General features: G+C 36.0%; 1 protein-coding gene across 1 annotated transcript; it reads right to left on the bottom strand.

Annotated features, from left to right (window-relative positions):
* Positions 1-2,828: 2,828 nt before the first annotated feature.
* On the bottom strand, positions 2,829-8,414 carry LOC125671566 (uncharacterized). Its single transcript, XM_048907351.2, has 4 exons — positions 8,210-8,414; positions 5,904-6,290; positions 5,716-5,739; positions 2,829-3,548 (listed from the first exon to the last, which is right to left on the bottom strand). The coding sequence occupies exons 1-4, from the start codon at positions 8,247-8,249 to the stop codon at positions 3,469-3,471; spliced, it is 531 nt and encodes a 176-aa protein (XP_048763308.2). The 5' UTR covers positions 8,250-8,414; the 3' UTR covers positions 2,829-3,468.
* Positions 8,415-14,134: the final 5,720 nt, after the last annotated feature.

Genomic DNA, 14,134 nt, shown 5'->3' on the forward strand with positions numbered 1-14,134 from the left:
GCCGACGCTTACCGTAACAGGCCGTATAACAGTGAGGAATCTATATCTTGCCGACGCTTACCGTAACAGTGAGGGATCTTTATCTTGCCGACGCTTACTGTGACACGGAGCTTTTGTTTTAAGGTCATATCTCAATGACCCGTGACTTTCACATTCAATGTCTCATTTATGAGATTGGTCACTGCTTGTTTAATATATTAATCTTTTTTCACTTCATCTGTAACTAAGATTGATACGGTGCCGGATTGCATGCGAGCATCCCACCCACAAGGCTATCGGAATAATATGATGATCAAGAATGCTTTCACTTTTCTCAATATTTGTTTTTGAATTAATTTTTGCAAGTATTTTTAAAACAACAGTATATTTTTCTTTTTCAGGTACCAAACTGAACGTTGGAACTTTTATTCCCATTTATTCAGCAATTGCTGGTCTTGTTGCGATAAAGAATCTCTGGCTGATGATACTGTAATAGACCAGATTACGTATATACAGACATATATGTCGTGTCACTCTGGAAATATCTATGACGTGTATTTATTTTGATAAAATGTATATCATTGTAAAAGAACTCCATTTAATTAACATACTGTACCGGTAGTTATGTACTGTCTATTTCAAATGCATTGCTCCACATTCTGTATAGTCCTGTCCTGATGAACTTCAGTAATAGATACATATATAAAGTTGTGTTATGTTTTGAAATCTTGTTCACGGACAAAGATTTCAATGTTAGGGAAAAACATAGGAAAATCTAATACTAATTGTAAGTCAAAGTGCCTGTTTTTATTTGACAAAGCAATCACCGCATTGAAAGACATCATATGTAATCTGGTTGAAAAATTACATATACAAGAACAAAAAAGTAATAAATTTAAAAAATGAATTGTTCGTATCAATTATTTAACGTTGTGTGTTTTGTTTGGTATGTTGGTAATTTTGAAGTATGAAATATGAAGGTAACAAACAGTGATCAATCTCATAACTCCTATAAGCAATACAAAATAGATAGTTGGGCAAACACGGACCCCTGGAAACACCAGAGGTGGGATCAGATGCCTAGGAGGAGTAAGCATCCTCTGTTGACCGGTCACACTCGCCGTGAGCCCTATATCCTGATCAGGTAAACGGAGTTATCCGTAGTCAAAATCAGTGTGCCAAGAACGGCCTAACAATCGTGAAGATAACGAACAGTGATCAATCTCATAACTCCTATAAGCAATACAAAATAGATAGTTGGGCAAACACGGACCCCTGGACACATGTCCTACATTGCCTGGGAACGTTACATTTCAAAGATCTTCTTATTTTATATTCAAATGTTTGCTTTTAAATAATCTTTTCAGTTGAGTAAACATTACATTCATTTAACGCGTATACTCCAAGAGGTCTTATCTCTTAAGGTGGCTCATTACACTCTGAAATAGTTTCTCAAATCAAAATATGACTTTCCAAAAAAGACTCTGGCGGATTTTAACTAGAGATCTGCGATTCACTAGCCCAATGCTTTAACCACTGAGCCAGGAAGATAGAAACACAAATCGATCGATACATTGTCAAATAATTTCACAAAACATTTAAATCGCCATCATGTGACGTAGTGTCATAAAGAGTATAAACTTTAGTGTAGCGAGCTACCTTAATTCTGGACGAAACAGAATTGATGATGATTTAAAACCAGACATTCAATGCAAGTTTCATGAATTCAAGATGGTCCAAGTCGTCTATTTGTGAGTTGATGTCAACTTCCACCTGTAGATTTTCTCTGAATTTTTTGGACATTTCCGCATTGTTGTAATTGATTTTTTAATGTGCGGACTAGAAGACACGCCTCCTTCCAATAGGAGCGAATTACGTCATTGTGAAAACATGATAGGTCACTATGAGACTTTGTCACTCACCACTGGTCCAAATGTAATCGAACGTGATGTGGGGAAGATTGTTTAACACTTGAGAAAGCATGTCTCAGGAGCAAACACACCAAGCTGTGGGCTAACGTCACATATAACGTCAGAATAGCAGTGGGCTAACGTTACATGTGACGTCAGAATAGCTGTGGGCTAACGTTACATGTGACGTCAGAAAAGCTGTGGGCTAACGTTACATGTGACGTCAGAATAACTGGGCTAACGTTACACGTGACGTCAGAATAGCAGTGGGCTAACGTTACATGTGACGTCAGAATAACTGGGCTAACGTTATATGTGACGTCAGAATAACTGGGCTAACGTTACATGTGACGTCAGAATAACTGGACTAACGTTACATGTGACGTCAGAATAGCAGTGGGCTAACGTTACATGTGACGTCAGAATAACTGGGCTAACGTTATATGTGACGTCAGAATAACTGGGCTAACGTTACATGCGACGTCAGAATAGCAGTGGGCTAACGTTACATGTGACGTCAAAATAACTGGGCTAACGTTACATGTGACGTCAGAATAGCAGTCTATAGTTTCTTTCCTTTTTAAAAATTCTTTTGCAAACACGTGTAAAAAAGACAACTTTACAAAAAAGCTAGGGAACTGCACCAGCGAAGTGCCAACTTTTGTGACGTGTCAGTTTTGTATTTTTGCTAAACTTTGACGCCTTTTGTAATCGATTTGAAACGACTGCGCTCCTTTGAAAAAAAACAACAACATGACATATCGTCATTCCATGTGTCACACTTCAACATGAACAAAAATAGCGTTATCTTGTATAATATTAATCTAGTATAGTTTTTTTTTACATTGCGCACCTGATTTGTTCTTAGCGTAGATCAAAAGTTAGAAATACTGTATCTTTTATTGTCATCTTTTGCAGCGTAATTTTAGTAAGTCGATGTTACTGTCTGTAACTAATTTATTTACCATAGTGACGTGTACAAATATCAGTATACACATGTACATATAAATATGATGTATTTGAAACACCGCTTATAAGTCATTTTAACCAGAAATTGAAATAAATGAAATGCAAAAGCAACATTGGAGTGAACGAAACATGTAGTAGGTCTTCTGGGTTCGCTAAAAAATTCCCCTTATTATGACGAAATCTCTGTCAATGTATTCCATGTATTATAACCAAAATAAGTGTATTTTTCCTAGGGTTTGTCTTGATTTTTCTACACAAGCCTCTGTGGTTCTTAGTGTTCAATTTTCATATTTATAATTTATTGTAAATTAAATTGTTTCTTTTTAAATTCGTCCAAATTAGCTCAAGTGTAACAGAAAGGATGTGATACATGTAGAAACACATTAAGGATCATGTTCAACATACAAAAAGTGAATATTCATACAATATACAAAAAGTGAATATTCATACAATATACAAAAAAGTGAATATTCATATAAGAGGGATTGATTGATTTACTATTTTACGTCCCGTCGAGAATTTTTCACTCATATTGAGACGTCCATATATGAAAGAAATCATACACCGAGAATATAGAGTTCCAAGTGGTATACGTCCTTTCTCGCCAATCTCAGAATGTTTGTAACAACACTGTTAGTACTAAACATCCCACGGCAGGAAGTCTTAAGCTGGTTCCCAGAGAGCTGACATCTGTAATTAAACGAAAAACATTTGGAATATTTCATTTCAAATCATTAAAAAACTATGCAAAATTTACCAATACATTTGTTTCGAAAATGCATCAAATGTGTAACTTTCAATGAAGAGTTGTGTCCAATATGAAAATGGTTGTTCAAGTAATATGAATCACCTATTGTGCTAATGTGCAGCCCCTTCCGTTAAACGCAAACGAGCTTCTGGAAAGCGAGATGTGAATTAACCAATATTGTGATAATCACCTCTCCTTGCATTGGATATTTTTCCTTACCTACGTTTTATAATCTATCACGGATGTACGCATTCTTTCGAATATTTTGGACAATTTGGAAACTATCATTGTATCTATGCCTAGAGTACTAGAGTTCTAAAGCGCCTTCGTAACTTTTAAATTCTATGTGCATTAAATGCATAGTGTGAATTTGTTCAGAAAGTTTTAAATATTAAAAATAAGGCACATAATGTTCTTTTAGATATACATGTATTCTTAGCAATTATGGGTATTGTCTCAGGGTTTCAATATCAGACCGTTTAAAAATCATAAATCTTTGAAAAATATTCCTTCAGTTTGCCATCTAAGCTATCCAAGAAATACTGTAGAGTTTGAGCTGGGGATGCAAAAAAAAAAAAAAAAAAAATTCCACTCAATCCGGTAGATTGATAAAGAATGCGTACATTAAGGGTAAGAGAGAAAATAGGATTTGTACATGTGAATTTATTACTCCTAATGAAATTTGAGATGAATTTAGTTATTCACATGTATGCGTAGACCTGTTTCTTTATTCATATGAATCAGAATTTATTCAAAAACTTCTACGCGAGAAGAAAACATTTCTTGCTGTGATCTTCAATTCGATATTTAGATCTATCGACGACGTTTTATCTATTAACAATAAGAACTTTCATTCATATGACCTGTGAACTCGAAATAAAAGACACCACAGAGTCGCCCACTTCTGCTTCATACTTAGATATTTTATTGAAAGTAGACATTAATGGCAAACTGACAACTCATCTGTATGACAAACGGGATGACCTCAGCTTCTCCATAGTCAACTTCCCATATTTATGTAACAATACTTCATTATCATCTGCATATGGTGTTTACATCTCTCAATTGATTCGATACGCAAGAGCTTGTTGAGCGTATAATCAGTTTAGTCAGTTTCTGAATTGATTGATTGATTGATGTTTTCCGCCACACTCAACAATTTTTCTGTTATATGGTGGCGCCCAGTTTTTTTTTATTGGTGGAAGAGAGAACCCAGATAAAATGTACATGGTAAGAGACCATCGACCTTCCGAAAGTAAACGGAAACTTTCTCACTTACCGGTGCGAGCGGGATTCGAACCCGCACCGAGGTAAGCTACTGACAAACAAGGTGATGGTACAGGGGTTTCAACAGTCTCGATTGAAGTCAGCATTTTGCAAATTATATGGTCGTTATAACGATCTAGTTCGTCAAGACAACCTATCATTGGGTCAAATGCTGTCTGACATGTTTCATACCGATTGTTAGGCCGTTCTCGGCACACTGATTTTGACTACGGATAACTCCGTTTACATTATCAGGATATATGGCTCACGGCGGGTGTGACCGGTCGACAGGGGATGCCTACTCTTCCTAGGCAGCTGATCCCACCTCTGTTGTGTCCAGGGGTCCGTGTTAGCTCAACTATCTACTTTGAATTGCTTATAGGAGTTATGAGATTGATCACTGTTCGTTATCGTCACCTTTCATGTATGTAAATCTCTAAAAATCCAAGAGCTATTTAGTTGATAAAATGATATATCTAAAACTTAATTTTTTGAAATTTGAAACAATTTTCAATGCATAAAAAAAAAAAAAAAAAAAAAATTATTAACATTTGGGAGTTATTAGATACTGTGAGTGATATACGTATTTCTCAGGCTTTACAACATCCCTTTATTCCCCATACATGCAATATTTTCCACTGATTATACATAAATATTCCATGTACGTTTGTACATATATATTTTGAATTATTTTCTCTACTGCTTTGTGACTATGAAAATAAAGTTCATAAAACTATCTATAAAGACCACTTGCAGTATTCTCACCGTATGAGTAAAAAGGTATTGAACGACTGAGTAGGTGGAACTTGTTATATCTTAGAATTTAATCAAACATAATCTTACCATGAGCACTTTGCTTCTTAAAACCTATAAATTATAAACAATTAATAAAGATTATGTCCTCCATCATCTTTTTGAAAGTACACCATTGAAGTAAAGCATACATCATTACAAGTTTTATTGAATTGGAAATGTAAGTCTCAGCAATATTTTAGCATAATAAATGAAACGAGGAAAAGAAAGAATTATACCTGTTAAATTCGCAGATATGATCCGTGATTCACTTGTTATCAAATCATTCTGAGCACCAAAGGCACTAAGAGAGCATTGGTAATTCCCCGTGTCCTCGGGATATCTAATGGCTGAGCTCAACATATTGAGATGTAGGTAGGCTGATGACGCATTGCTTATCGAAGCATTGACAGAAACCCCACTTCGACTCTCTAATTCCCTGTCCTGCCAGACGATTCCTTTCCCGTCAGCAATGGAGGCGATGTTTTTACTGGACTTCTTCAGCTGGATAGAAATGACGCTGGCGATCTGTGTTCCGTTGACGTCAACATCGCAATCAATGCCCATAACTGTCTCTCCATTCTCCAACGTGGAATTCTGAACCGTTATCGATATGAATGCAGATGCTGCAAATGGGATTTGTTCATTAAAATGCTGGAAATATTTTCGAATTAAACAATAGAGTAATTTCTTCGGGTGATAAGGTTAGCAATCATAGTAGAAGGATATTTCATTGTTTATGTTTTATGTATCTTTTTTTTTATATAGAAATATAAACTAGATTTAAAAGTATTCAAATGTCGTTTGGTTGACCCATTCGTTACATTAAACGGAACATCCAATGCACGCTTTGACCTTGATGACGCTCCATATCTGGTAACCATTCTCTCACCAGAGTGCGCGTTACGCAAGCTCAATCTCGTGAGTGTAAAGAATGATAACTCTGGGTAGAGATTGACGCAAGCTTAGGAGCGCACGGAACTCTGGGTAGAGAATGATTTGGTAATGAATACACAGACAGGTGGTGTAAAAACCAGATCAAACTACATGTATTTGCAACAGACATGTATACATTGTCGCAGAGAAAAACAATGTCAATTTCAAAAGAAATATAAGAGAGATTTAGTGAATGTAAATATCATACGGATAAAGTTTTCAAGGACATGCACTTATAACATCTCCCCATGTTCAAGTACAACCCAATAAAACAACAGGAAAGCTGGGACGCACTAGACTACATCATTTGAGTATTTCCTAACTATTATCAAATTCTCATTATGGCTATTGGTGTGGTAAAACCTTATTAAAAGATGGGCTGAAAATTAAAGATAACGAACAGTAATCAATCTCATAACTCCTATAAGCAATACAAAATAGATGTGAAACAAAATAGCAAATTTCTAAATCAATAGTATAGAATGAAACGAATAGCTGGTCTCTCACATAACGTTTAAGCGTACAGGAAAGACATACTATGAATATTCGACTCAATTGCTATTTCGTTTAATTTTGGGCAAAAATTAAGTCTATGTTGATTGGGAATACAACTATAGTTATGTTGATATATTCAAGCAAATAAAAATGTGTTGAAACTGAATAATGTAAAGTATAACCATCATAAATAATAAATTTATCTTCAAAGTTAAATGACATAAAATCCACGACAATCAGTACTGAGTTAATAAGATTCAGCCTCCTTCATATGAGCTGTGATATACAAATATCCTGAGTAACCTGTACCATCGTTTGTGAGCAACACTTAATATATCCCTACCTTCCCAGATGACTAACTTGTGAATGACTAGACTTTAGTACTGTGTAATTTAGCAATCACGAGTCAGTAGGAACTGGTGTATATAACAAGGTCAGGCATTGTCACCGTACATCGCATCACATGCAGAGAGTTTATTTTTAAATCAATTTAAGTGCATTTGAGAAGGAAATTACGTGCATTAAACAGATTCCGAGGAAACGAGACCTTCACGTTATGTTGATCAATATGAAGTTCATTCATTTTCAAATATGATTTTAACGCATCACTCAACACAGTTTTGAGTGATGATTGTAAATTGAGCACATGGAAAGGTGAAAATAACGAACAGTAATCAATCTCATAATCTCTATGAAGAATACAAATTAAGAGCAGGGCAAACACGGACCCCAGGGTATATATTCATTAGTAATGCATTTATTCACTTATTTTGGGGAATTTAATTTCTAAAGAAATATATAACATGAAGGGCACTGGTACATGTTCAAGAAATGACGGTGCGCGCTGAAACTGATTGACAAATGTCCAGAACTTATGGCAAAAGGTACTCACATTGAATAGAATTGCGGAAATATCAACAAGTTAATAAAAACTTCTATTCATAACTATGTTAAAAACTTGCTCTAATATCTAAAATGCTCAAAACCACTTGAAATAATCGTTTAAAGTTCATGATTGGCCTGAGATGATAAAATGGATGCGTATGAATGGTAAATAGTAAAATAATGGATGCGTATGAATGGTAAATAGTAAAATAGTGGATGAAATACACACCCGTGTTTGCTGTAAACAACAATGTGAAAAGACGCTCCATCCTCAAAATGAATAAAGCTTACGTTGTCTCGGAATTTGTTCCGGGTTTGTGATGCGGAGTAAATCATTTCCCTTCCCTATTTTCATAGTTGACTTAAAAATACTAAATACTATTACAGTAGATTGACCGAAACATGTTCGACTTAGCACAAACGATTTAGTGCCTACTCGGTGTTATAATTAGAATCAGTATTACTATATATAGTGTTATTGCTGACAGGAATCTTGAACTATTTTATCAATTAGTTGATTGGTTGTGGGTGTTTAGATATGATGGAGTTATTATTTTTTTCTGATTTCAATTGCTAAGTCGTACACTGCCCGATTTCTGTTGTGTTCTATAGAAACTCGCAATAAGAATTCACAATAAGGAAATGCAATGGATTATGGGTAATTCATCACACTGGCTGATGCAGGGCTTGAGCTCTCGATAATACCGTGATTTGTACGCAGTTATAAACACGTACGCTGTGTATCTACTTATTGTTGGTGTGTTAAGTTCTGCGGCATGTTGAGTTGAAATTAGTTCTACACAAAGGCAGACGACTATATTAAGTAGAAAACCTTGTTTATTTCCAAGGGTCAGGTACATACAAATTCATAAAGAAAAAAGAACAATCCCGAGAAATAAAAATACAGAAATGAAAACAGCCCGCCTCCAATAGTATTTATGTACATATATGTACCCTGTATATACATGTGTAATCAAATTAAGTTCTCAAAGGTCGGCAATTGGGTATAAAAGCAGCCAATCGGTGAAAATGGTGGAATATATGAATTTTCTGGTCACATCCAGATTGCAGCACTTATTTTGTAAAAATAAAGATTAAGCTGTTGTACTGAAATTTTAGAATGGGTATGCTTGTTCCCTTCATAACTGTGCATATATTGGCCATACCTATTTTAGATATAAATTCTCATGCAGTTTTAATTTTGGTTTCAAAAATTTGAAGCAGGGCTAAATTTGTATTTCAAATTAGAGATTGGCAGTTTGTGGATGCAAGGTGAAGATAACAAACAGTGATCAATCTCATAACTCCTATATAAGCAATACAAAATAGATAGTTGGGCAAACACGGACCCCTGGACACACCAGCGGTGGGATCAGGTGCCTAGAGGAGGAAGCATCCCCTGTTGACCGGTCACACCCGCCGTGAGCCCTATATCCTGATCAGGCAAACGGAGTTATACACAGTCAAAACCAGTGTGCCAGGAATGTGATTATCTTTTGTTATTGTTTACACCGGATGTTGACTCACATATTGCACGAGCATTCTTGTCTAGTTCTAGATAAGAGGGATTGCACCAAAGGAAACATGTAATCAAATCACTGTATAACGTGAAAAAAAATAATACTTACTCACATATCATTGGTAAATCCAGATTTTATTCTTTAATTATATATAATCACATTCCTTTAAAAAATTGGTTAACTTTATACATATAACTCACTGGGACTGTTCAGTCTGATCGCTGTTTTAAAGTTTTGCTGGATTGCCCGTAGCGTTTTCTTGAATAATGTCAAGCATGCTGTTTGTCTGATTAAGCAACAGTCTCTTAGCCCAGTTGTGTACAATGTAACTCCCATTGTCTATCACCAATAATGACAAATGTCCACTTGATCAACCATTACTCTAAAATTACTCTCAATCTGGAATCTTACGCGTGAATATTACAATGTCAGAAGAAACAATCACAGATAGTAGGTCTCCAAATATTATCATGGACAAAGTGTTTCTTAATAAGTCTTCAATGCACATGTCCTCCATTGCACAGCTACAACCCCCCCCCCCCCAATTCTTCTCATAATTGAAAGGTACCAAGAGGAAAATCATAAGTATTAGTATATCATATATACCAATATTTGTGTATATTATAAAAAAACTACATGTTTTAAAACACATGGGTGAAACAATGATGAATTCATTTTGTAGTTCCTAGGGTGGAGTTTTGTTAAACTATAAACATATCCTTTCAGTGCCTCACAGATCGGTAGAAAAATGCGGGAAAACTTTAGTTTATTTTGATATAATAATGTCAGTCTCTCTGATCAAAATATCGTCTGCTACAGAGCAAGGGTAGAGTCAAGCATCAGACTGCTGCTTCTTCTGATAACACTGCTAAGCCCTGCCCTCTTGCCATATATGCTTAATTGCTGTAGGGGTGTAAATTTTTCTAGGTTACTCCCGGTCTTTAAGAACATTGGATACGCCCAAATAATTGTGATTTTTCCTTAGGAAACGCCACCTTTGTTTCGGTATTATTGCTGAATCTTTATTTGAAAATTCAACGGTAAAACATAACTCAATTCTTCAACAATCTCGTTTTATCTCTCGCTGTGACCTTCAATTCGACTTTTAGATATATCGATGACGTTTTGTCTATTAACAATGATAGCTTTCATTCATATGTCGATTTGATATATCCCTGTGAGCTCGAAATAAAGGACACCACAGAGTCGTCCACTTCTGCTTCATACTTAGATATTTTATTGAAAGTAGACATTAATGGCAAACTGACAACTCATCTGTATGACAAACCAGGATGATTTCAGCTTCTCCATCGTCAACTTCCTACATTTATGTAGCAATATTCCATTATCACCTGCATATGGTGTTTATATATCTCAACTGATTCGATATGCAAGAGCTTGTTCTGGATATAGTCAGTTTTTAAATCGAGGTAAGCTACTGACAAACAAGTTGATGGTACAGGGATTTCAACAGTCTCGATTGAAGTCAGCATTTCGCAAATTCTATGGTCGTTATAACGATCTAGTTCGTCAATACAACCTCGCATTGGGTCAAATGCTGTCTGACGTGTTTCATACCGATTGTTAAACCGTTCTTGGCAAACTGATTTGACTGCGGATAACTCCGTTTACCTGATCAGGATATGGGGCTCACGGCGGGTGTGACCGGTCAACAGGGGATGCTTACTCCTCCTAGGCACCTGATCCCACCTCTGGTGTGTCCAGGGGTCCGTGTTTGCCCAACTATCTATTTTGTATTGCTTGTAGGAGTTATGAGATTGATCACTGTTCGTTATCTTCACCTTGCATTCTATGTATTAACGACCGATTTGTATTGTTGTGTGATTAAATAATTGAAAATTCCACATAAACACAACATTTTTAAAACTCAGAGGATACCCAAGATTTTGGACGCATCAAGTGTAAAGGATTCTGCTGTGTTTGCGTGGGATTTTCTATATTTCTTTATCAAATGATAATGTAAACCAGTCATTATACATGGAGTGTACCAACAAAAAGACGATTTTTTATGTTCAACTAGTTATACACAAATTAATTTTAAGAATTATTGTTTGTCGAAAAACAAACGTCACCAATTGTATGTGAAGTACCACAAATTTAGACTTATACTTAGCGCCTAGATGGTTGTAGCATTGACGTTCTTTAACGTGTCAAAGCCTGCCGAGACACTGGCATGGACTTCCGTTTTTAAGGTTATATCCGAGAGACTCGTGATTCTCGATCCTAAATGCCGAGCATTTGGAGAAGGAGCAATCACTACCCATGTTTACATCTTAAGTGTGACGCGGCCATGGCGGGGCGCTCGAACTCACGACCTCCCGGTTAGGACGCAAATGTTGTACCTCTGCGATACCACGATCGGTCATCAGAGATGTTGCCGCAGAACGCAAACTCATCAGATGCATGTACATGTATTAAAGGTGAAGATAACGAACATTGATTAATCTTAAACTCCTATAATGAATATAAAATAAAGAGTTGGGCAAACACGGATCCCTGGCCACACCAGAGCTGAAATCGTGTGCCTAGGAGAAGTACGCATTCCCTGTCGACCGGTCACACCCGTCGTGAGCCCCATGTCTTGATCAGGTAAAGGGAATAGTCCATAGTCAAAATCAGTGTTTCCGTGGTGTTTAACAATGCAATTTTTTGGATGACTGATCACGAGATACGAATATTTCCTTTTGTACATTTTTGTTGAAGAAGCAACCGCCTCATCGTCGGAAACCCACGGTTGATTATGCTTTGTCCCTCTCTCCATCACCCGTGGGTCCATTCATTTCTACTAGCTCGTTCTCATGAATAATTAATGAGGCAATTTGATTGGGCTCTCATCGTACACGCTGAGCGAATTTGTCCAATCAACAAGGCGCTTTTAGCCCAATTTTGGTATACAATTGTTTTGATAGCAAAGTTAAGTTAATGCTACCAGTTTAATCGACATTTGATTTACACTACTTCAGACAGATGTAGTCGCACAGTACGTTTTATGTTTCTCCTTCACAGCTGCTAATATTTTCGTAAGGAGCATATATAGGGGCTTGGTAAAACATTTACTCGATCCAGCGATGTGCCTTTGTCTATAACGGTTTTGGTGAAGTTCGGGAATCTGGTATAGGTACGGTAGCTCATATTCACCCATCCCATTCACTTGGATATGAAAGTACTGAAGCATGGTTGTGAAGAAGTTGATCATATTTGGAATTATCGCGGGACAACAATAAGATGTCTCCATATGAATGAAAAGGGACGTTAAACAATGTACGATAAATAAATCAATGAAATAAATAATGGTGGTAACCAACTTCTCTATAAACGTTTTAATTCCCCTGACTATTCAATCTTGTCCAAATATATGAATGACCCCCATAAGCGATAAGGGATCTACCATCTCGACTGTCCGATTACTTCTATTGTCATGCTACGTCATAAATTAATCTATGTTCGTCTTTAATTGGACAGTAAACACACGTACGATGGTGGACGATTTACCACTGGCTTCACGTCGAATTCTTTTCTGTTCTTGAACACCAAGTTCTTGTTGATTAAAATTAAAGATTATGCTATTAGCATTGGATCAAGTAATTCGAAGCTCATATTTTCAGGTTTTTAACATCATGTCAATAATTTGTCACTTGCATTAATTTTGTTTTGTAGATATGAATTGCAGTCCCAGCTTTACGCAGGCGCAGGTAGGGTTTAATTTAATGACTTTTGACCTAGGTTTATCGTGTAAGACCGCCGTTTGCCTCTCAAACCGGAAGTGGAACCCACAACCTCAGCACAAATTCATCACAACTGTAGAATAAATTGAATTGAGAGTTCAACTATTTACAAAGCACATGAACAGTCATTTTTATAATAGTCAATTGAATCAAGTAATCCTTGGAATTTTAAAACAAGGAAACTCTTAATATGACACTTTCTTGTAGTGTTCTTGTTTTAAAATTTTAACATCAGCTGATAATTGTTTTCACAAAACGACAGGAAGCGATATACAGCGATTGACATCTGTAAATATTTCCTTGTAATGCATTAATGTTTCTCAACTTCAAGAAATATTTGATTCATGAATGTAGATATGAATAATACGTCTCCATCTAATTTCTAGTTAGAATGATTACAATTATCCCTCTGACAATTAAGTAAATGAATCACTAAGCTGATGTCACAATAAGCTGCACGTCATTTACTTGATCCAGCGACTTAGATACTTAAAGATTTTCATGGACAGCTATGATGTAATGATAAAGACCTGAAATTAGGAACTCTTTTATGAACATTTATGCACTCCATAACTGAGAAAGTATCCTCATATTACATAATGAATCGCACGGTTGTCAAAGATACTCTGGGACAATTGAATTTGTAGACATCATCGTCTCATGGTATTAATGACTTTATATGTATCATCTAGTTTTTCTATGACCATCCAGTAAAGTTTTTGGTCAGAATACAATAGCATCCACCTGCTCTGGAACCAAGAGAACAATATGGTACACTGTAACAAACCACAGTGCGTCGGCGCAAAAGAATAATCTCCGAGTACATGTTTAATTTTTTTTTTTAAAAAGACACCTAATATTTTGATGGATATCATATTCATAGTTAAA

The sequence above is a fragment of the Ostrea edulis genome, chromosome 7, assembly GCF_947568905.1.
Source record: "Ostrea edulis chromosome 7, xbOstEdul1.1, whole genome shotgun sequence".
NCBI classification, from domain to species: domain Eukaryota; kingdom Metazoa; phylum Mollusca; class Bivalvia; order Ostreida; family Ostreidae; genus Ostrea; species Ostrea edulis.